Below are 23,588 nucleotides of genomic sequence, written 5' to 3'. Positions count from 1 at the left end.
TTTCATCTTCTTTCTTCCCGTTAATACTGTGCTGGTCTCCTTCACAAAACAGTAGGCGCTTCAGCAATATAGCCAGTGTCCTCCCAACTCAATAAGGAATTTTTCTCACTCTCTCAGTGGGGTTTTGCTCTGAAACATGGCATGTGAACTCAGTGCCCGGCTCATTCCTCTTCTGGACGGGGAGGGGCTTCAGGAACGGCGGGTACTGTGTGCTGTCTGTATGCTCCAGGGCTTGGCACAGGGCAGATCCTCAACGAATGGGTGTTTCGTGGAATGAAGCCCCCGAGGTCTCAGTGTTCCTTTATGTGCTGCATTGCATCTTCACATTTTCTTGAGCTCTCTATCCAAATAACAGCAGCTCACGAGCTTGCCAGAACTCATAAATGTTCATCGCTAATGAGGATTTGCTTATGGAAAACGAGTGCCTCAGAGCGTGAAGTTGAGGCTTTAGAAGGGAGATGTCTGGTCCCTCTGGGACTGTTGCAGTGGTTCTGACCACGTGTTCATTTTCTCGCACTTGGGACTTGGGAGTGAAGGGGTAGCTTGAGGAAGCTGTCAGATGGTGTTAGACGCTCAGGCTTCCTTTCAAAACACTCAGGTCTCTGAGAAATGTCCTGATGTTAAATGTCCATAAATTGGGTCAGCGTCAGGTGAGTTTCAAGTAATTTGTTAGCCCTCCGTACAAGTATCTGAAGCTTATCCAGAAGCGTTGGAACAAACCACCCATCTCCATCTTAGTGATTCCTTTTGAAATATATTTTTAAGGATAAAATGGAATTCTTAGTAACCGATACTACTGAAGAGGAATCCAGTTGAAGGATGATCCATGGCTCTTTGGAGAAAATGGTTCAGTTTTTCTGCAACCAGCAACATTAGTGAGAGCCAGCCGTCCCCTCTGGCCAGTGGTTCACACTCTCCCAGGCAGAGGCGTCGGATTTCACCGCCCTTTCTATCCCCTTGATGGCGAGCACGTCAGTGCCAAGCTGCAAAACATTCGCTCTGACTCCATCCCAGCCCTTTGCTGACTGGAGGTGCAGGGCAGACAGCTTTGAAGTATCAGCGGAGTGGTTTCTAAAACACCCTTGTTTCAGCAGAAATGGATGCGGTTGACATTCACGGCGATTCCTTTTTCCTGACAGGTTCTCAGCATGATCATCAATGCAGCTTACAAACCTGGAAGGGTATTACGGGAATTACAGCTGGTGGAAGACCCACACTGGAATTTTCAGGAGGAGACACTGAAGGCCAAGTAAGTGTTTTCAATTCTGGAAAACCAGGGTTCTCAGCGTTCTTTGCCTGCCACTTTGAAACTTGTCCTTCCTCTTTTTCACATGGCCCAGAGAAGTGGAAACCAACAGAAGGCTTGTTGTTCTGCAGTTCTGTGCACCACACACAGAGTGTATTGTGTTAAATATTCAGAATAAAAATGTACTGATGGGTTGTTTGATCCAAAGGGAAACATTTATATAAAGAGAGGATTTCTCTTATCATTATTATACGTTTTTCATGAACAGATCTTAATATCTGATACTATAGAGTTTATACCAGATACAATGTTCCTTACTCTGCGACCAGTTTTAAAAAATAGGAAGAACCAATACCTCTCTTTGGTTTTGGTTAATAGGCTGTGGCTGGACATGTAGTTGGTCACTTATTTTATTTGGAAACAGGCTAATTGGAAAGGTAATGTTTGCTTTGCTTTAAGTTTCTTGAACTCTGAAATTGGGAACACCCCCTGGCCTGCTTTGCGAGAACTCAGTTGTTTAGGAGACAGAAAAAGACTCATGTCTCAAGATAACTTTATGTTTAATAATACTTTTGGTGGTTTGAGAGGACTTTTCATATCCACTTAATTCTTTTCAAATGGAAAAGATCTTCATTGATCCACTTCCTGTATAATGGTGTCAAAAGGTATCACTTAGCTGTAACATTTGGAAAATGATGCGGTTTAAACAGTGAACTACTTTTCAATGGCTAGAGCATACCTAAGTCCTCCTTGAGGGAAAGTGCCTGTCCTATTTGTAGTGAAAATTAAGGAATATTAAATAACTTATATGACCAGTGGTATTTTCCTCCATGGTTAACTTACACCAGAACTGAGTACAGACGTGGAGAAATTCACAGTTATTCGCATTCATTGTTAGTTATCCACTCAGCCTTTCCTGTGGCTTTTTTGAGCATCTCTATAATTTTAGATTCAACAAAAGTCATGTATGGTCTAATGATACTCCACTAAACCACAAAAGTTAAAGGGAATACATGTAAATAAGGAAGGAGAGTTTTGGTTTGTTGGAAGGTGTCGTGTCAATGAAGATTGACATCATACCTCACCCTTCCCTTCTTTCCCAATAAATATTTAACTGAGCTTCACCTGTAGCCCAGAAAAAAATAAAACATGTTATTTTTCCAATCTAACATTCTGTATTTTTCTACTTTATATAAGCTGGAGATCATCAGCCACAGTAGAATACTTTGTTATAATGTCGATTCATACTGATAGTGGTGGCAGGAAACCCGGGCAAGTATTTATAGAGAGAAACCCTTATTAGGTCTTGTTTTAAAATTTTTCTGTAAAATTCAGTACATCCAAAATACACCCAAGGATATGGAAATAGTAAAAGTACAACAATCTTAAATTCCATTAAAACCTCCCCTGCTCCCTAAGCTAGCCAGAAACTCACTCCAGATTCCCAGAGTGACAGGGAGAGTTCATTTTGCACTGTTTGCACTCATTTTCCCATTGCCAAGTTGATCAGAGCTTTTCTGAAACCAGCCTGATACAATCAAAACATACACAGCACGACCCAGCCCTGCTGTATCGTAAAGGCAACGTATTACCTATTATATCAAACATGACAGCGCGTTCCTTAGCAGAATCTTACACAGCAACTTATAATGAGAAAGTGTGTGTCTGAACTGGATTTCAAGTGTCTGGATCACAGTAGCATCTTAAAGCAGCTGCTAACAATGACAGATTTACAGTCAGTGGGAATATCCCTTATAATACTACATGTTGAGTCACCTCTTTCCTTCTGATGTAAAACGACAACGTTTTAGATCTTGATAACTTTGATGTTTTCATTGGTGCCAAAGAGAGGAGAGAGAGTTGACTTCTTCCCATTTTGCTGAAAGGCTAAGATGCTTTCTTTCGTGAATAAATTAACTCAGCGAGGGCGGAGACCTGCGTTTAAGGCATTCAGTTGTCTTGGTTGTGGTCCTTGAATTATATTAACCACAGAGAGTGTTCTCAGTAAGAAAGGGCATGAGATTCTTCTCTGTAGACCTTTGGGAACATTGTCACTTAGCACCTGGGGGTTCTGATTGGTTTTTTCCTCTTCTGAAAAGACCCATTTAGTTGAGATGGTAGGGGTGGCATTGACAAGGGTTGATCTGTAAATAGGCGAAAAACGGACACTGTCATCTACAGTCGTCCCCCAGTGATTTTGCCTATTTAGCCAACAACCATACCTTTTATACTAGAACAAATTATCGAAATGTTTGAACACTGTATAAGAAGCCTATCATATAATGAGTCTTCAATGTGGATGGAAAGGCAGAACCAGGAATAGCTTGTGCTAAAGGAAAAGTGGATGCTAGTGTGGTTCACTTCAGCAGCTGTGGAAGAGGACATTGTTTCTTTCCGATGGACTGAAGTTACTAAATTGACCTACATTATTTAGAATTTCAGGAGGAGGAATTTAGGCTATACCGGGCTATACCTTAGGGGGATTAAAAAAAATCCAGTCCTATGCTTTTAGAGACATTTACGTGTGTTTTCCAACATGTTATAGAATCTTCCTGAAGGGGAAAAATTGTTAACTCTTGTTTGAATGGCTTTTGTGACAACCTTTATAAAAGCCAGGCAGAGGTTTCATAGATTTCCCCAGTCTTCTTTTGTTACAGTTATGCAGAATATTTAAAGTGAAAATATCCTGATGTAATTTTGAGTGAACTAGATTTCACTATCACTTAGGCAGAAGCAAGGAGATAAAGTCAAATCTTTACTTTTAGGTGAGTCATGTTCAGCTCTATGGAAATGATATTTTGGTTTCTTTTTTCATAAGCAATGACAATTTTGTATGTGTTTTCATTTATTTTACCTTTTGGGGGCATTTATTCATGCCCATGCTTTATGAACAGTAAGATGTAATATTTGACTATCAAGGAGATTTATGTGAAAAAGGATTCCCAAATGGAGAGACTTCTCACTGAAAAAAGATTTTGTTGGTTCATATGTTAATTTTTACTTTGCTCAGATTTGTGAAATTTGCTCTCGTGAAAATGTATGCCGTAAAAATTATGTTAAGCAAGCGGGTGAACCCGTTTCTGAAGAGAAGACTGAATTTCGGTGTGTAATAAATTCATCAGGTTATGGGCGTGGCATTTCTGGGTCACACACAGACCAGTTTAGGATGTTCTGAATTAGAGGTTGTCTTTCATAAAATAAACGCCCACCCCATTTATCACACAGAGTTCCCATGACTTGGAAATACAGGAATCAAGAAGGAAGAGAGCAATTTCTGAGGTTGAGTATCTTAAGACTGACAACCAGTGTTGCACTGACTCTAGTTCTAGATTAAGAATCTGTGACCAGTGAAGTAAAAGCTTTGTTTTGAAGGAAGTCGGGGCCGTCTCTTACTGTTTATTGCTAATGAAAAGAGTGATTTTTCTCACTGTGTGCCACGCATCCTTGTTTCTGCAGTTACCATCTTTTTTTTCCCCTTTTAATTCTTCCTTAAATATTTGAGGATGTGAATTCAACTTGACAGACTGGAGCCTTATTCTCCAGTGTCATCATAGTCCTGTCACAAGTAAATCTTGCATCACAAGATTTTTAAGAAAGGTCCTGATATGGGTGATTTTGAAAGATGAATGATAGAACTTAGACCAAATTGAAGTCATTCTGCTTGGATCAGCGTTGGTGTTTTCACTTTGTATTTCTTTTTGACTCAACATCCATTTTGATTTTTCTCAACTCTTAACTGAAAGAGAAGAGACCATTTTCCCCAGAACTCTTGTTTGTCCATCTTCATCTGTCTGTCTCTACCCTGCCACATGCACTCACATGTGGACATAAATCCCTACTTTGGCTGATAGGAAATTATTGGAAGGCTACCCACACTTCCTTATTGATGTCAGGGTGAAAACCCCTTCATCTACCCTCTTAGGTTCAGTACCTGGGAGCCTGCAAACTAAACTGACAAAAGACAGCAAAAAAAAAAAAAAAAGACCATTTCTTTCCTGGTGCAATGGATGTACACACAGAAATGCCCTATGATGTGTAACTCAAAGGGACAGTTAGGGTTTGGAGCTTATACCTAAGTCATCCCTAACTTAGTTGGGGGGAAGGGAGTGGGGAGAAAAGGCCTCTGGGGAAGAGCAAATAGGTTTCTTTGGGAAAGACAAATGGGTTTTTAGGAGAAAAACTGGGAGAGAAGAAAGTTTGGAATAGTTTGTTTATGCAGGCAGGAGTGGCCTTTCTGTCTTCTTCAAGGCCATGAAACTCCTCCAAGAGGGGATTTATGGTAGGTTTATCCCTAGGATGAGAAGCGCCCCCCAAACAGGAGATTTATGGCGATCCTCATTGCTCAGAAATTTCTGCCTTTAGTCAGATAATGGAAACTCCAAGAAAGCTGTTTTCTGTATCTGTTGAATCGTAAACATCTTCCTCTTAAAATAGTCTTTGTGTGCACTCTGAGACTCTTGAGTGGGTCCCCACGTTCGCAGCAGGGAGGCAATCCTTCCTGGTCCCTCCCTTGTGCTGCCTTCCTGTACTGTTTCAAAGTGTGCTCCCAGTCAGCCCTGCAATCACGAGGGTGGACAGCAGGTACTCTTAACAGCCATTCTGGACCCAGACAACCATTCTGTTTTTTACTTCCTGTATTCAATAAATTACACGAGATATTCAACACTTTATTATGATAGAAGCTTTGTGTTGGATGATTTTGCCGAGCCATAGGTTAATGTGAGTGTCCTGAGCACATTTAAGGTAGGCCAGGCTAAGCTCTGATGTTCAGTAGGTTGGGTGTATTACGTGCATTTCCGAGTTACAATATTTTCAACTTAAGGTGGGTTTATTGGGATGTCACCCCCATCGGAAGTCAAGCAAGATCTGCATACAGCTCTGCAAAGGAGCAGGTTGACACTGCTGATGTGGAAACTGACAAGGTCAGCCTTCCTTGGTGGTTCTTTCTCTCTCAATTTTGCTTAGTTTTCCAAAAATTAACGCAAGTGCTGTCAGCCAGAGCTACCACTACATGCAGTTTTCCTGGAAAATAAATTATCGTTCAGGATTTCAACTTGAAAATTAGGGTGCACATCAAGGACATATTTTAATAGGCCCAGCTATTTGGATGTATTCTCATTTCAGTGGACTCTTAAGTTTAGTGAGATGTGAAGTAAATAAAGACATATGATCTGCTGCCAACTGAGAAATTTATCATTATTTTGTACCAATGATAGTTTTAAAAACTGTATTGAAAAGTGACTCAAACTGTTTCAAAGAGCTCACCTTTTCAGCCAGCATGGTTTCCATCATTATTAAATAGGCATTTGGATGAGGGCTGTAAGTACTTATTTTGAAAACAGGAGTCCATCCAACCTGCTTTCCAGAAGATCTGGTTTCTAGTTTTTCGTTGGTGACTTCATGCGGTTTTTCTTGGGGAGGAGAAAGTTTTTTTTTCTCAAGGGTCATGAGCAACGAGTGATACTATCTAGATTCCAGAAGCATTCTGGAGGGGTGTTCAATTACGTAGACCCCGGTGAGAATACGCCAACTGGGAATCTTTATTTTGGGATCCTGTTTTAGCCTGGTCACCACATACATTGCCTATGGCACTGGGCATTTCTTAAAAATATTTTTGTGAACTCATAAGGAACAATGAAAATAAATGACAGAGAAACCACACACAACCTGCTTTGTTTTTAGAAAGTGAATGGTGCTGCTTTGGAATCCACTGTACAAAATAGATCTGAGTAAGTGTGTGGTCTCTCCATCACTTTTCTTCTTTGTTTCTAGGTATAGAGGCAAAACATACAGGGCCGTGGCCAAGATCGTCCGAACATCTGACCAAGTAGCGGATTTCTGCCGCCGTGTTTGTGCCAAGCTCGAATGCTGTCCAAATTTGTTCAGTCCTGTGCTGGTTTCTGAAAACTGCCCGGAGAACTGCTCCATTCACACCAAAACCAAATACAGTAAGTGCAAATCGGAAAAGAACGTTGGTCTGTGGGCCTACCCACGGACCATGTAGTCATGTAGTTGGTGGACTGTTTTTTTGTTCGTTTGTTTATTTGTTTGTTTTTGTTTAAACACCTTTTGCATAGTTTTTCCTAGGAATTGCTACAGGGGAATTCTTTAAGGTTTACTTAGTAGATACTTGTTTCTCTCCTAGAATAAGGAAGGGATGGGGATGTCTCCAGCTCTGCTGTGACCACACTCCAGGATGAGCTGCTTTGTGGTTCTCTCTAGGTGTCAGACACTAATGGATAAGTGTTTGTTCACACCCAAGAACCCCATGGCGTTTCTTGACAGTTTTATAAGTGCCATCTTTATGGACCAAATTCAAGTGGAAGGTACTGGAAATAGACAGCTTTAGTCCTGAAAGAAACCTACACTAGTCGGTCATTTTGCATATAAGGAATTTGAGGTGTGGAGGCTGAGTGACTTTCCTCTAGGGTACAGTGGTGTGGGGATGTGTGAACACGTGCTTCACTGCAGGGTGGGAAACAGCCTCTGTCATCCAGGAGCTGTGCATTTGGTGTTTTCCTTTGTATGCCTCCAGCCATAGATAAAGGTCCCTTTGGTGCATCTGGTTCTTTTATGGAATAATGGGAGTTCCACATGGAACAGTTGAGGCTTTGGCTAATGAGGAAGCATCTCAGTGTTGATCATAATTGAAAACTGGACCCATAATAGGTTTTAGTTAGTTGATTATACATTCAAATGATAAAATACATCAATCATTATTGAAAGTTGGTAAATAATTTTCTAACTATTGCTCTAGGTGGTAATACAGATATATAACTCTGTTATTGAATTCAGAAGTAATGAAAGTCTCCACTGAGAGAGAAAAGAATAAAGTGTATAGTTATGTAGTAGGTAAGGAACACTATTTGAAAAGACAGAAAGTGCCCCATTAATTGGGGCTATGTGTTTGCCAGTTGGTCTCGGTCAGGTCGAGAGATGGGGAAATCCTTCGTGACCAGGACCCTGCAGTAGGTGCTCACTGTGCTTATTGGCTCTTCGAGCTTCAGACTCGGGGGCAGCTGTCGGAGCGTCTCCAGTGGGAGTGGTTGCCACCACTGTGTGCAGTGTTGGGGGCAAGGAAGGTGGGGAGCAGAGAGAAACTCCTGAAATAACTCTAAGCTTGTGTGGCTCACCTTCTGTCTCAGTCTGCTCAGGCCGCCACAGCAAAGTCCCACAGACTGGGGGGCTTAAACGACAGACATTCATTTCTCCCAGTTTTGGAGGGTGCACGTCCAGATCAAGGTGTCAGTGGGGCTGGTTTCTCCTGGGGCCTCCCTCCTTGCCTTGCAGTCGGCCGCCTCCTCACTGTGTCCCCACAGGGTCCTCCCTCTGTGCATCCCTGGTGTCTCTTCCTCATCTTGTCAGGATATCAGTCCTGTTGGGTCAGGGCCTCCCCCTTATGACCTCATTAACCATAATCACCTCCCTAAAGGCCCATCTCCAGATGCAGTCACATTGGGGATTAGGGCTTCTACATTTGAATTTGCAGGTGGCAGATGACGCTGTTCTGTCCGTAACAGCTTGTAAACACGAGGGCACTGGGGACAGGTTTCCCCCCTGTGGAGCTGTTTTCTCAGAACTGTTTCCTGAGGTGTAAATGGGATGTGAATTTTGTTTGTTTGTTTGTTTGTTTGTTTGTTTTTTTGCGGTACGCTGGCCTCTCACTGTTGTGGCCTCTCCCGTTGCGGAGCACAGGCTCCGGACGCGCAGGCTCAGTGGCCGTGGCTCACGGGCCCAGCTGCTCCGTGGCATGTGGGATCTTCCCGGACCGGGGCACGAACCCGCGTCCCCTGCATCGGCAGGCGGACTCTCAACCACTGCGCCACCAAGGAAGTCCCGGGATGTGAAGTTTTGATGGTCTCAAGTGAAGGAATGATCTCTCTCACTTTCCTCCTCCCTCTCCTTTTACTTTCCCTTCTCTCCTCCCTCTGCCTTGCTCCTGTCTCCATCCTCCCCATCCATGCATGCCCATGGGTGTAACCTTTTAATGCAGTTTTTAATCTCATCATCTCTCTCCCTGTAGCTTATTATTATGGGAAGAGAAAGAAGATCATTAAGCCCCCAATTGGAGAAAGCAGTGCTGAAAGCGGACACCCTAAACCGGCCAGACGCAGGAAACGACGAAAATCCATTTTTGTGCAGAAGAAACGGAGGTCCTCTACTGTGGGCTTTGCCGCAGGCTCCGGGGAGGTATGTTCTGCTCGGAAGCTTCCCACATTCGATTGGGAAGTGCGGCCCTGGCTTCATAGCCAAGGCCAGGTTGAAGTTTGGTGCTAAATGGTGAGAATCGTGAACTGGCAGAACCCCCTCCTTATTTGTCGAACGCAGACTTAACATTGCAGCGTCTCGGCTGGAAAGGGGCTGCAGGTGGGACCCGGGGTGGGACCGTAGGATCCATTTTCCGAGGCCTCCTTGGACAAATCTCAGTGGGAGGGTGGCACCAGCACCTGGGCAGGAGAGGGTCTGGGGTGGAGTTGCGGGCCCCCTCCCCCGCCTTCCCGGAGGCCCCCTTCCCCGCCGCCTCAGTGCATCTTCCGTCCTCCTAGGAAAGTGAAGAGGAGGATGCGGATGCCCTGGACGATGACACCGGGAGTGAGGAGACCGGCTCCGAGCTCCGTGATGACCAGACGGACACATCCTCGGCCGAGGTACCCTCCGCCCGGCCCCGGAGGGCCGTGACCCTGAGAAGCAGCTCGGAGCCCGAGCGCCGGGCGCCCGTGGAGAGGACGCGGAGGGGTCGGAGGGCCCAGGCCACCCCCAGCACCGAGGGGGCCCCCAGGGGCCCGGCCTCCAGCCAGGAAGCAGCGGAGGTAAAGCTCAGGCCACTTCAGCTGGCCCGTCTAGTGTCCCCAGTGGGGCAGCACGGGACCTCGCTTGGGGAACCCCTGTTTTAGTTAAACACTAGCAGCTGCTCCGGCTGCGTCGCTAAATCAGGGGCAGAAAGCTTGGTGATTCCACATCCCACGGAGCAGGACGGTGAACCTCAGGCTGCGGTTCTGGGAGAAGTAATAGCACCTCTTTTTCTGGAAGGTTTTAAAACCACAGGGATTCTTGTCAGGAGAACAGACAGAATAAGTCCTCAGGGTCTCATTAAACACTAGGCTTTCCCTCCTTAGGAGACCTTGTGATGCTATAAAATGTGTCGTCGGGGTATCTGGTCTCCCCTGAGCCCACGTGTTACACGATCAGCTGGAAGGTCGCTGGCACCAGCATCACACACGTAAATGGGGGCATAGCGGCCTCGCGCGCCTACACCGGCTCCTGCCCTGTCTCCTCCTCGACCAGAGATCCCGCACTCAGCCCCAGACTCCTGAACTTGGGGGTCAACAGCGGCCGTCACTGTGCCTTTTTTTTTAACCTCTAAAGATACACAAGTCTTTGGAGCAAAGTCATAACCCAGACAAGTTGCTAAGAGCATCCCTGGATACCGGCCGCCTCTGCACCTGTCCAGGTGCCTAGTGAGGAGGCCGCGAGTGGTCCCAAAAGCCCGGCTCCAGCCCTCAGGGTTCAGAGAGGGTCCCGCTGTCCGGGAAGCGATAAAACAGCCTCCTGCTTCCCTTCCCTCTGCAGGCGGTGAAGCAAGAGGAGGAGGAGAGGCTGGTCCTGGAGAGCAACCCGTTGGAGTGGTCGGTGACAGACGTGGTCAGGTTCATCAAGCTGACGGACTGTGCCCCCCTGGCCAAAATATTTCAGGAGCAGGTACGGGGTTCCGCTGTGCAGCAGGTGTTCTGGTTCTGAGCCTCTGGGTCTTCTGTGTTAGCTGGCTTCCTGGGGCTTGGCCACGGCAGGGGGTGGGGGGCTTCCTCGTCTCTGGGGGCAGGGGAGCAGGACACCCGGGCTCCACGTGCAGTCCCACCTGCAGCTCCATGGGGTCTCTTTGCCGTGCAGTGGAGTCAGCAGCTCTGGCCTCTACTAGGGGTTCTCGATGCCCTTTGGTGAGGGCTGGGTCTTATGCAGCCTGGCCAGGCTGGAGGTCAGGGCTCCCAGCTCTGCCTTGGCTGGCGGGTGGGGTGCGCATTGTCCCGTGGTGGAGCAGTTGTCGTCTGAAAGGCTTTTGTCTCCCCAGCTCCCCCTTTCCAGTAGAGAAACAGGCTTCCGTTGGCCCTCTTTTCATTTGTGCCCGTTGGCATTTCTGGGCTGCCAGCTTGTGTAACACTAAAGACATAGGAGGCCAACAAACAAAAACTCAAAGAACTGGCTACCGTGTCAGATCTGGAGTCCCACTGTCCCTGGCTGGTCTGCCTTCTTTTCTCCACCTTCCAGAGCCTTCTTATGTTTGTCTTATTTATAACATTCAGGGCTTTTACTTCTCCAGAGAAAGAGGGAAAAGTCTACTTGATCTTCCCAGAGGCAGAAGCCCTCGGGCCATTGCATTTTATTTAATGCTGCTTTTGTCACTGTTTTCTTACTGTCTTCACTTCTTTCTTTGTAAATTATTTTAAAGCCTATGGTGTGTTAGGTACTATGGTAAATTATGGATAAATGGGAGAACTATTGATATAATTTATACCTTAAAATTTTTTAATCTAGCAGATGAAATGATGTGCCATAAGGAAGGGAGGGTTTTTATCTATGTTTTCCCTTAAGTTAGTATGAAAATAAATCCCCACTCTAAATATAATCCACCTTGCACACTTCTCACTGGCCTCACATAGAAGGTTCAAGTGGAAGCCTGTCACTTGCTCTACTATGTTTGCTCAATTTGTTGACATTTCTTGCATTGTTTCACAGTGTAAGTATCTTTCACAACTTTGCATTTCACTAAAGTACTGTTTTCCATGTCATAAATTAAAGATATGTCCATCTAGCTTTTTTTAGATTATACAAACCAATAGTCTAGAAAGAGGGTAATTCAAGCATTAAATCATTAAGGAAACAAGAAAGGCCTCTGATTTCCCCCGTACCCAGTGAATGTCTCAGATTTTCTCCGAAGGCCACCAAAATGCAGTAATGAATTGTAAAAAGCAAATTAATGTGGTTCCAAGCTCCTCCCAGGAGAGGGGAGTTCTCAGTGTTCCCAGGGTTTCCACTGATGGACCATTAGCGTCTTCTGTAGACACCCAGTAAGGGCACCGAACGAGTGAATGGTGGCTGGAAGGCCAGGCCACCTCCTCGCTGTCTGACACCAGCTGCACTTCCTCTCTGGGCGACACTTAAAAGCAGACAAAAAGAAAAAGCTTTCTTGTCCGTAAAGAACGTGGTAATGAGCATGTCCCTTCATTTAAACACACAAACAGGAAAGAAAGAGAATTGTGAGAAACGTGAGGACTCACATGATTTGGGGCTTGTTGAGAAACTGCATCTCGGTCTTGAAAACGAGAACAAAGCAGGAGGCTGAAATCCTGCTTAAAGCATTGCCCGATGCAGCATTTGTCCGGTCTGGTATTTATTACTAGCAGCACCTTGAAAACAGCATCGCATTTGTATACGTGACGAGTGCTGATGACACAGATTTAACACGTGTTCCAGCTGGTCCTATGTTCATTCAGTCTGCACCCACTGAGTGTCTGGTACAGACCTCGGAATATCCACGAGGCAGATACCGAAGGTATCGGTCTGTGTTAGTCCAAGGTCTTGTTTTGAGACTCACGTGCCGCTTTGAACTGACAAATGCTTTCCAGTTGGGCCTCTCATGGGACAAAGACCAGAGGCTATTTAAGCTGTGAAGGACAGACAAGCTCAGTGTTGATTGCTTTCATAAATATCTGGTAATAAGCAAGAAGGTGAAAACAAAGCTGATTTGTGAAAAAGGCTAAAATACTACTTATACTAAATCATCCTTAATTGGACTTTAATCCCTGTTTATAACAACATGTCGGGAAGTTTCGTGCCTTCCCAAGCCAAGGCATCTAAGAAGGAAACATTCCCGACACTCGGCCACTTCTAGGATCAACAAGGGGCATCTGCTCACATCACCTAAAAACTTGGCCTTACATACCTACTTATTTCTCTTATAAGAGAGAAAAATAGGTAGAATTTCATTGATTATAGCCTTATTTCTATTTAAAGTTCTACGTTAGACCGTTTCATCTGTCACAGTAAAAGGCTGTTCCAGGCGGGGCTGCCTGAAGTCCGTGGGCACTTGAGCGTGTTTTTTGTTCAACCAGACCTTTAATTACTAATTTGTTCGATCACCTTTGAGGCCAGACACCACAGCTCTGATTTGATGGGGTCTCCAGTGGGTCACTCCAGGCGTCGTATGAGTTTTTAGATGAATGGGGAGGAGCTGGGGGTTTATCCGCCAGCATGTGAGAGAAATCACAGCGCGTGGAGTCACAGCTACGTGCCTTCACTCCCTGGATTCCGAGTCATAAATTCAGAGACTACCATAATCACGGAGCATTTACAAAAATTATAAACTTCCCATTACCAGAATATATGCTTTTTAACTCTGAAATGTTATAGTAACTGCTTAAAAAATCTATACTCTATAATTTCATGCTGCAAATATGTACATTATACAGGGAAACTCCACACGTCTATAAAAAAATAGGAAAGTCTTAAATAAAATTTTGCCTATTCATTCACCTTTTGTGAATCAGAGCCATGCAATAAGCAAACTACCCAAATTAGTAGTTTCCTTTTTTTTTTTTTTTTTTTTTTTTTTTTGCGGTACGCGGGCCTGTCACTGCTGTGGCCTCTCCCGGTGCGGAGCACAGGCTCCGTACGCGCAGGCCCAGCGGCCACTGCTCACGGACCCAGCCCGCTCCCCGGCACACGGGACCCTCCCGGACCGGGTCACAAACCCACATCCCCCGCATCGGCAGGTGGACTCCCAACCACTCGCCACCAGGGAAGCCCCTTGGTGGTTTACTTTTAATAAAGAAATTCCAGGATGGCTTCAGGTATAATCCACATTTAGACTAATTTCCCTTCTCTTTCTACTGCTGTAAGCCCTGAATATCCCCTCTAAGGAACCACCAACTCCTAAACTGACCTCTGTATCAAAATAAATGTGATTTTCTCATGTACTAAGTATAACTTTTATGTTCTGTATTTTATCTTATTTCATTTCTTAAAAATTAGTAGTCCATTTATGGTAATTCTGTATTTAACATAACAAGTGATTTGCCAGCCACTCTGAATTATACGGGAGCATATTTCTAAAAATTAAATCAACTGTGAGGTCTGTAACTACATGATCAATGAAAAAAATAACTTCTTTGGAACCAAAACAAAAGCTACGATGAGAGGGATTATAAGGGGGGGTTCCCCCCGCCCCCTCAATTTTTCACTGCCTACAGTGGTGACTTGCACGATTTCACTCCAGTAGCTGGAATTTAGCTCATTATTTCTCACAACTCATTTGCTAAGATAATTCTACAGAACTCAGACTACAGTTTGCTGGTCCTTCTATAACTTGCACACCTTTATAGATTAAAAAAAAAACTAATCATGTAATCAGCAGGTGGAATTTTCTTGCTAATTTTGTTTAACTCTCCCTTTAAATACACCATTCTTATTTCTAGTTAAACTACATTTTTATTTATTTATTTATTTATTTTTGCGGTACGCAGGCCTCTCACTGTTGTGGCCTCTCCCATTGCGGAGCACAGGCTCCGGACGCACAGGCTCAGCGGCCATGGCTCACGGGTCCAGCTGCTCCGCGGCATGTGGGATCTTCCCAGACCGGGGCACGAACCCGTGTCCCCTGCATCGGCAGGCGGACTCTCAACCACTGCACCACCAGGGAAGCCCGAGTTAAACCACATTTTTAGATTGCCAGCCTGGCATCTGACAGACAGATACCTCTCTGCCTTTGTAAAAATGCTGAGTATCCCTGAGCTGTATCCATTTTAGCATTCTCATCCAAAGTTTCCAAAACAGAGGGCTGAAATATATCCATTGTAATAAAGGGCAGGTTAGTTCTCCATGCCGTGAACCCCAGTTCTAGGAAATGTGAGGAAGCTCACAGAGGCCTCAGCCTGTGTTCTTCTTGCTTTAAATGCCATTTCCAAATCTCCCATCGCTCTTCCGAGGATCAGCCATCATCTGAGCACCTACATGTGTGCTGGCGTGGTGCTGGGCACTGTGGGCGTGGAATGGGAGGTCACGACCTTCTGATGCTCAGGTTTCTCCAAGTCAGAGGAGGTGGATCATTGAGAAAGCCCTTGATTTCCTGTTAGCCGATGATGTGTAAGATCTCTCCTCATCTCAACAAGAATTTACAGATAACCTATGTGCAAGGCACTCTATTAAAAGCTGCCTGAAGACAAAGGTGGGTAAGATGCTTGCAATTCTAAATGCTTCCGATCGACTGGGGACAACAGACACATCAGCAGCTGGCAGCGGCACGTAAGAGACTGAAACAGTGTCATCCTCGGTGCAGGAGAGGACGCAGCTGTAGGCAGAGAAATCTGGGAAGATATAGCCCAGAATAGGGCCATAGAAGGTGATGCCGACTGCGGGAGTGAGGCTGGGTCGGCTGAGCCAGAGCACACACAAGGGGTCTTTGCAGGAAGGTGGGCTTACAGCTGAGGTCCCCGGAGCAGCTGCTAGCTGCAAGGTTGGAGAGCAGGGCTGTGGTCCGCGTGGCTGATAGTCAGTCCTGCTACCTGTCCAAACAACGTGTTTTCCCAACAAGTGTCCCGGGAAAGAGCCCAGATTCTTTATCCAACTTTGTAAAAGTAATTTGGCAGATTTAGCACTTAATCTTGAGGCCCCACTTTATCTCAGGCATATTTTACAACACCTCATCATTTCGGGAATCCTTGCGTGTCCGCTGTGCACTTCTGAATGCTGCCCCACACACTCGCAAACACATCTTGTGTTTCTCGAAGTCACTGTCACTCTTCCGATGAGCTTGGAATTTGATAGCAGCGGCCACCCTGGTGCTGACTGCACAATCAATTATAGGACTGCGGGACCAAGCACATTTGTCCCAACAGGCAGGAGGTCAGAGTTCGGGGAGTCATTTATGGAAGTGGATCAGACTCTGTGCGTATGTAAACCAGCATGTCTTCGTGGTTGATTTAAGGCGCTGTGGATCCCCCAGGGTCAACACTTGGGCCGTATGGGAAGGAATCCATGGTCCTCAAAGCTCCATAAACACTGCATTTACTCCCACTCTCTGCCCTGGAAAAGACAAACTGAAGGGCCATCTTCGAGTTTCTGTTTGGGGATTTGGAGACCCCCTTACCACTGGATGTGAGTTTTTATTTTGAGGCTATATGCGGCTCAGCCAGTTCACTGTCATCATCCTCATTTCTTCCCATAAGAGAGTAGGGAGTCCTCGGGAGCTGAGGACTTGAATTAAAGGAGCTACTCTTGGTCCCTGTCAGCCTGCTTGAGGCACCTCGCAGGAAGCACTGGGGTGGGGGGGTGCATTCTGGTACATTCCAGCTCACCCGACAGACGGTACAGCTCTCCCTGCAGGAGCCTCATGACACTGCTTGTGGTGTCTGTGCTGTAGACTGAATGTCTATGTCTCCTCCAAAACCCATATGTAGAAATCCTAACCCCCAGTGTGATGGTATTTGGAGGTGAGTCTTTTGGGAGGTCATGAGGTCGTGAGGGTGAGGCCCTCACGTTGGGATCAGTGTCCTTATAAAAGAGACCTCAGACAGCTTCCTCCCTGCTGTGAGGACACAGCGAGAAGTCTATAAACCTGGAAGCAGGCCCTCATCAGACACCCCACTGAATCTACTTGACGTTAGACTTGCAGCCTCCAGAACTCTGAGAAATCCATGTTGGTTGTTTATAAGCTACCATCCTATTCCATGGTGTTCTTTTATAGCAGCCGGAACAGACTAAGGTAGCCCAAGAATACCCTATTCTTTCTCCTCCACTTCTGTCCACCTTCCAGATTCTCTCTTACCCTCTCCTTTACTTAAAAAAACTTTTATTGAGGTACAGTTGATGCACATATTGTATAAGTTTCAGGTGTACAACTAGTGATTCACAATTTTTAAAGGTTATATTGTGTTTATAGTTATTTCAAAATATTGGCCATTTGGGGGCTCTTAATCTCCACCCCTGTCTTGCTCCTCCACCTCTTTTTCTTCATCTTTTACCCTTTTCTTTTACCCTTCTGTTGACTTTTAAGTTTACCAAGGCCAATTCTTCCCATTTATTTATTCAGCAAATGTTTAATTAGCACCTATTATGTGCCCGGCAGGCATTTTTCTAGGTGCTGAGGATAGAGCAGGGAAAAACAAAACTCCATGCCCACATTGATATGCCTTATCGCAAGGCAGTTAAACGTGAGGCCACCCTGGCTCCCCCAGCCGGGGTGAGTGTCCCAGGGCCCATCTCTGGCTCTGGGTATCTTTCCAAATTTGCCGTTGGTAGCTACTTGCTCAGGTGTTTCTGCTCCCCAGCTGCAGAAGGAGGAAGCCAAGTCTCACTCATTTTGTATGTCCCACATCTCCTTTGGGGTCTGACATATGAATAATTTAATAAATATTTGGCAAAGACATGAAAACAGCTTTAAAAGGCTTATAACACCTCCCCCAAAATTAAGATCCATGAATTTAGGATCCATGAATTTCCTTGGCTGTGATGTGTCAGGAAAGTGTAGAAACTTTCACTTCAGAAAGAAAACCAGTGAGAAATACTGATTCACATCAGAGATGTAGATGCACTGAAATGCTTTTATTGAGAACTAGTTGTGCATACAGAAGAGTATATGTTCTATTTGTACATATGGGGCTTATTAATAAAAGGGACACCCATGAAAGCCAGTAACCCAAGGAAGAATCAGGAACTTTGCAACATGGCTGCATCTACCAAGGCCGTCCTCCTTCTCACACTCCCCTTTATTTCCACTGGCAGTTAATACTATTCTGAATTTTGTGTTTATTGTGCTCTTGTTTGATTTCCAAAATGTTTCCCAGAGTAGCATATGAATGTACCTTTCTACTCGTCACATAGAGGCTTCTGTGTCAACACTTAATATTGTCAGACTTCTTAACTTTTGTGGGTATAGAATTATATTGTAGTGTGGGCTTAATTTGCACTTCCCTGATTCCTGAGAAGGTTAAGCATCTTTTCTTAAATTTTTCACCATTTTTGTTTCATCTGTGAAATACCTACTCATGGTTTTTGCCTAATTTTTTTAAAAAGTTTATCTTCTTTTAATTGATTTGTAGTAGCTCCTTCTGTATTCTGGATACTGCTGCCGTCCTTTGTCAGTTGTTTACGTAGCAGGCTTTTACCCCCCGCTCTGTGGTTGGTTTATCTGCTTTACAGTAAACTTCAACGCATCCGACGGGAAGCATCCGAGTTCTGGCTGACGTGCTCTCTCAGTGGACTCAGTTTGCCACCTCCTAATAAAGGTCCTTGCCTTCAGCCTCTCATCCCTTTCCCACCCTACCGCCTAATTCATTCTGATACCCTGTGGCCAATATTAGGTTGCAGAGACACCTGATAAAGTCACTTATCTGCTTAACGTCCTTCAGTGACTACTTATCACACATCTCCAGAATAAGTCCCCATTTCCTGTCTGGGCCCATCTCAATTCTGCCTTCAGTGTCTCCCCGCGCCCCTTGAATTCCATGCACTGATGAACCACTTGTGTTCCCTGAGTCCATCCTCACCTTAATACTTCCCACTGGTCCCCTAGGTCTGAGTACCTCATCGTCTAATGTCTGAAGCCTTCCTTGACTCCTGTAAGATAGGCTCTGTAGCCTGGCCTGATGGGGCCCGTAGCACTACGTCCATACATTAAGTTCCCTATATCATAGGGGTCTGCTTATTTGTCTACCTCCCTTAAGATTCCTGGCGTCTCCAGGGCAGGAGTCTTCGTTTTGTTCAGTGTGATGCACCCAGAGGCCTTCAGAGTGCCTGGCACCTAGTAGTTGCTCAATAAATGCCCGTTGAGTGATCAAATCAGTGACATCCTCCACTCAATGTGGTGCGTGCATATGGCAGCCACCTTCACTGAAACGGACTGTGGAGAGTTATACAAATATTTTAGGGCTGATTTTCGATTGTAATTAATCTGTGTGCCCAAGGATAGTGCTTGTCCGTAATTTAACGATAATAAATGGCATTTGCATTGATGCTTTTTAAGTTCTTTATTGCTTCCATACGTCTTAGGGGATAATAGTGCATCAAGGTGGCTTTCAAAACCGATCAAATGATAAATGTTGCTTATCCTTAACGTTAGTCTTCGAAGGCAAGGCCAACAGTTATACCCATTTTGGGTTTTTTTGCTTTAGTTGCTTTCAAGACAGCTAAATAAACTGTTAGTTTAAGAAAAAAAGCTGCCTGTGTGAAACTCACCGACACGTGGTCACTGAGATACGTGCCTGCGTCGATGGTGTGGCTGCTGCGTCTCTTTGTCTCATGGTAGCCCTGGGGCACTGCTTCTCCGCGTGGCAGAGAGCCTGGTGTGTGTGCCGACTTCAGTGTCTGCACCTGTTCCACCACGACCTTTATCATTACCTCAGGCCTGCAGGCTCTTGGGCCCTCGTTTATTTCCTCCAGAACATGAAGCCTGGGTGAACAGGAAGAGGGGTTGCCTTGACACTCAGTAACCCAATCAAACGATGTCTAGATAAATAAACCCGATTCTTTCAGGAAGCACGCTGGTGAAGAGACAAAGCCCACTGGGGTGATCGTAAAGCTTGGGGCTGAGCCTTTGTGCCCTTTCTTTCTACAGTGAATGCAATTTCACGGTGATTGAGTGAATATCTCCATCGTGGGGACCCCTGGGTATGGATGCAGAAGGGCTAAGTAAGATAGCACAGGGAGTAGACCTCAGACCCCTCATTCTGGGTGACACAGGTTGTAGATGCGGGGTGTGTGTGTGTGTGCACGTGCACACACATGTGTCCAAGTACACGTGTTCTCCTCTGTGGAAGATCGTGCTGTGGCATCTTCTCACCCCTTCTGATGGTAAACTGTCCGGGCTTGGCAGGGAAGAGAGAACGTTTCTGTTGTTCCTGCAGAACCCTTTCCAGGGCTCAGATGGTCACAGCAGAGCAGAGGGAGGACACCAAAGCCCAGGAAGGACTGGATCTGGGGGCCTGAGGCTCACCAGCAAGAGGCGAAGGGCTTAGCGAGAGCCCAGTCTAGCTCTTCATCCCCTCCAGCCCAGGCTGGTGAATTTCACAGCAGCCCATGTTATCTCAGCAGAAAGATTTTATTAGCCAGGAGATCAGGCAGCCATCAAGCCAAGTCGCCGTCTTGGCCCGCGCTCTGCAGGCTCAGAGGGAACGAGAGCCACCCCCATGCCCTGGGCCCGGGAGGAAGCCCGCCGTGGCTCACGTGTTCCCCACCCCCTACCCCCGTGCACCCTGTCCCGCCTGGGCTCTAACCCGGCTTTGTCTCCCGGCAGGATATCGACGGCCAGGCGCTCCTGTTGCTGACCCTCCCCACGGTGCAGGAGTGCATGGAGCTGAAGCTGGGGCCCGCCATCAAGCTGTGCCATCAGATCGAGAGAGTCAAGGTGGCTTTCTATGCCCAGTATGCCAACTGACCCCGCCCGCTCCGCCCGCCGTCCCGGTGATGCAGCGTCTCGTATCTCGAAAGGTTTCCGGGACTGGAACTTCCGTTTTCCCGGGATGCGTGAGGCGGTGCACATGCTGTGTCCCCACAAGGCAAGAAGCACGAGGGCCTCCTCTGCCCACCAGCCTGCTCGAGGTTTCCATGTTTCCAAAGCACCCAGGGCCCCGCAGCAGTGGCTCCCAGAGGGTGTGAATTTAAGTTTTGTACCCTGCAGATGTGGACGTGCATCTCTGCAGACCACGCCCCCCGCCTTTCTCCCACCCCAAACCAGGCAGCTTCCTCGGAACAAGGTTTCCTAAACCAAGGCCCACACTTCTTTGAAAACTAAGGCGCAAGTGATGTCTTTTAGGTTGTGACCCAGGAGGAGGCCTTGCAGACAGCTTTACTGTGATTGTTCCCAGGCACATCCGTAGATGCTTCTTCCAGGTTGACATGCGTGTAGCTGTCACTGCAGTTTGATCTGGTGGTGACTCATTTCTCACGCACAGCTCTAGGCGATGTTTCAGGATGGCAGTTAGCAAATGAGGGACTCCGCCTGTCGGAGGAGACTTCAGGAAGTCTGGGCAGAGAAGGAAGGCCGGGTGTCATGACAGGGAGATGGGCATCCAGGAAGTCTGCAGGGAGGAGGTGTGCTTGCAGCCTTGTACGGAACCTCTGAGATCTCCGATATGCTCATTTAATTGTGACCAGGTCAGGGAGGGTCTCCTCTAGTCTCTCGGAGCATCTTGAATTGTGTATTGAAGGCAGAGCTTCATTCCAGAGAGCAAGAGTGGGGAAAAGACCCGAGGGGAGCTGTTGATCCAACAGCTCCTTCCCTTAGAGGGGCACTGCGCTGGGTCTCCCGAGGAGGTTCCCTCCAAGCCCCGCCCTGCTCAGTCACCCCTGCCCCAGCACATGCCTGTACCACAGGGTGATGAGGGGCCCTGGCCCTGGAGGCAGCCCCACGTTCTGCTGGCTCGGCCATTGACTGACCCCGTCATCTGGGCTGACTTTGAATCACCCTGGACCTCCTTCCGGTAGAGTAACAGGTTTGAACTCTTAGGCGTGTGGCACGGACACGTGTGCCCCGTCCCTATCCTCCTGCTGTCAGGAAAGGGTACACATTGGCCAAAGCGAGAAAAAGAGAGCATGTAATTCCTGCAGCTCACTCCGGCTCTGGTGTGCTTAGGACATTTCTTGGCTGTTTTCATTAAGTGGGTCTAGTCATTTGTAGAGAGATGTGTGGCTCCGGGGACCAGCTGGTCTTTTGTACCAGCTTCATCTGTGTGCACCCTGGACATACCCAGTATATTCTTTGAAGCCCAAATGGACCACTGTATTCTGTGCTGGTTGTTGGCCAGATGCCTTTTTAAACTCGTGTGAGGAAGCTCAGGCTCCACGTTGCCCAGGAAAAGTGGGTACTGCACGCCCTTCTGTTCCTTTAGCAGCGTGATTACCTTGACCTCTTCTCTTCGACGAGAGTGCCAGCAATTCCAGGCCGAATATCCTGGGTTGGCTGACGAGCGGCTCATGTTCCTGCCACATGAGGGCTGGTTATCTGTCAGATTTCGAGAGGCTCCATCACTAAGGCTAACCTTTGTCAACATTCTGTCACCGTTACTGATGAAAAGAGAAAACATATATTTAGTGGTCGAGACTGTCGTCGCCCCTGTAGCTGATCCTAAGCCAAGTTTAAACGTTTGGCGCTGGACTTGCCTGGTTGCCTCTGCTGGGAGGCCCAGTGCCTGGCCTGTGCAGACGGGCGGCGTCCGTGAGGATCCCAGCCTGGCCTGCGGTCCCATTTCTCTCTTTGGTTCCCCACCGCTGCCTCCTCAGCCATGTGCTTTTGGCCTTAAACGCTCAGTCCCGTGGAGTTGAACTCTGTCAACCAGTTGGAGAGGGCATCCTTTTCATGGTGTGGGGCACTTCCCGTCGCTGACAGTTTGTGATCCTTCACTGTGGCCTTTTTGAGCTGAGTTCTTCCCGTTGCACGTGGGACGGGAATGAAGGGATGTGAAGGCTGCAGCCTTCTTTCAGAACGAATGGCACCTTCTCGTGCCCGTTCCAGGAATGGCCCAGAGGAGAGGGTGCTGCATGGGAATAAGTGGATCTCCGGGCGGTAGGGGGAGTCCCTGGGGCCCACCCAGAGGAACTGGAGGCCTCCCGCCTGGCAGCCCGGGGGAGACGCGGCCACCATTGCTGGGGAGGCATCCTCTTCCCGAGGGACCAGATGCCCAGAACTCTGCTTGTCCTCGGTCTCTTTGTGGGATCCGCCCTGCCAACCACATGTGCTCTGCGTGTGCCTGGCGGGGAGACGGCTGTGGCCGAGGCAGAGGACGCCCGGCTCCGGGGCAAGCGTCCTAAAGGCTGTCTGCATGCCATCTCCCTGCCTGCTGCGAGCCAGGAAACATTTTAGGGGCAGGAAGATGCTTTTGCTCTGAATGTTGCCAGCGTTGCCCTCTAATTCAGATTCTTTGGGGACTTCTGTGATGGGGGTCTGTGCTTCTCCACATCAGCAGGACTTGGGCTGCAGAAGTGTCAGGTGGTGTTCATTTCTCTGTAGGATTCACCTCTCACCAGCTTCTGCCTTAGAGAAAGGGCCAGTTTTCAAGGAACATTTTTACAGTGTTGTTACTCTGTCTTCATCCCTTATGGCGGGAAGACTTGCTTTCACACCTGTAGCCCCCAAGGCACCCCAGCCCCTAAGATAAACGTTTCTTGGTTGAAACACTCCAGCTGGCAATGCCCCCTCCCCTCTTCATCCCCAGATGTTCCCGTCTCCCCGCTGTTTCTCTGACAGCGCTCTGGGGTCAGAGTCCTCTGATCTGTGTACCTGCGTCCGGCATACACCGGGCTGCTCTTTGCCTCTGGGAATGGCCCGAGAACTGTGTACCCCTTCCCGGCCAAGCAG

General features: G+C 47.0%; 1 protein-coding gene across 2 annotated transcripts in view; it reads left to right on the top strand.

The window, feature by feature from the left end:
- The window catches only part of SFMBT2 (Scm like with four mbt domains 2), a 205,376-nt gene extending 184,285 nt beyond the window's left edge, over positions 1-21,091 (top strand). For both annotated transcript variants that reach the window (XM_060095412.1, XM_060095411.1), the window contains exons 16-21: positions 1,140-1,249; positions 7,019-7,194; positions 9,270-9,436; positions 9,793-10,056; positions 10,817-10,945; positions 20,529-21,091. In XM_060095412.1, the coding sequence (XP_059951395.1) occupies positions 1,140-1,249; positions 7,019-7,194; positions 9,270-9,436; positions 9,793-10,056; positions 10,817-10,945; positions 20,529-20,669 (987 nt within the window). In that variant the 3' untranslated portion in view covers positions 20,670-21,091. The remainder of the gene's footprint in view (positions 1-1,139; positions 1,250-7,018; positions 7,195-9,269; positions 9,437-9,792; positions 10,057-10,816; positions 10,946-20,528) is intronic.
- The last annotated feature ends 2,497 nt before the right edge of the window (positions 21,092-23,588 follow it).

This window comes from Mesoplodon densirostris, chromosome 4, assembly GCF_025265405.1.
Source record: "Mesoplodon densirostris isolate mMesDen1 chromosome 4, mMesDen1 primary haplotype, whole genome shotgun sequence".
Classification (NCBI taxonomy): Eukaryota; Metazoa; Chordata; class Mammalia; order Artiodactyla; family Ziphiidae; genus Mesoplodon; species Mesoplodon densirostris.
The sequence above is the reverse complement of the archived record's forward strand: the minus strand, read 5'-3'. Positions and strand labels throughout refer to the sequence as shown.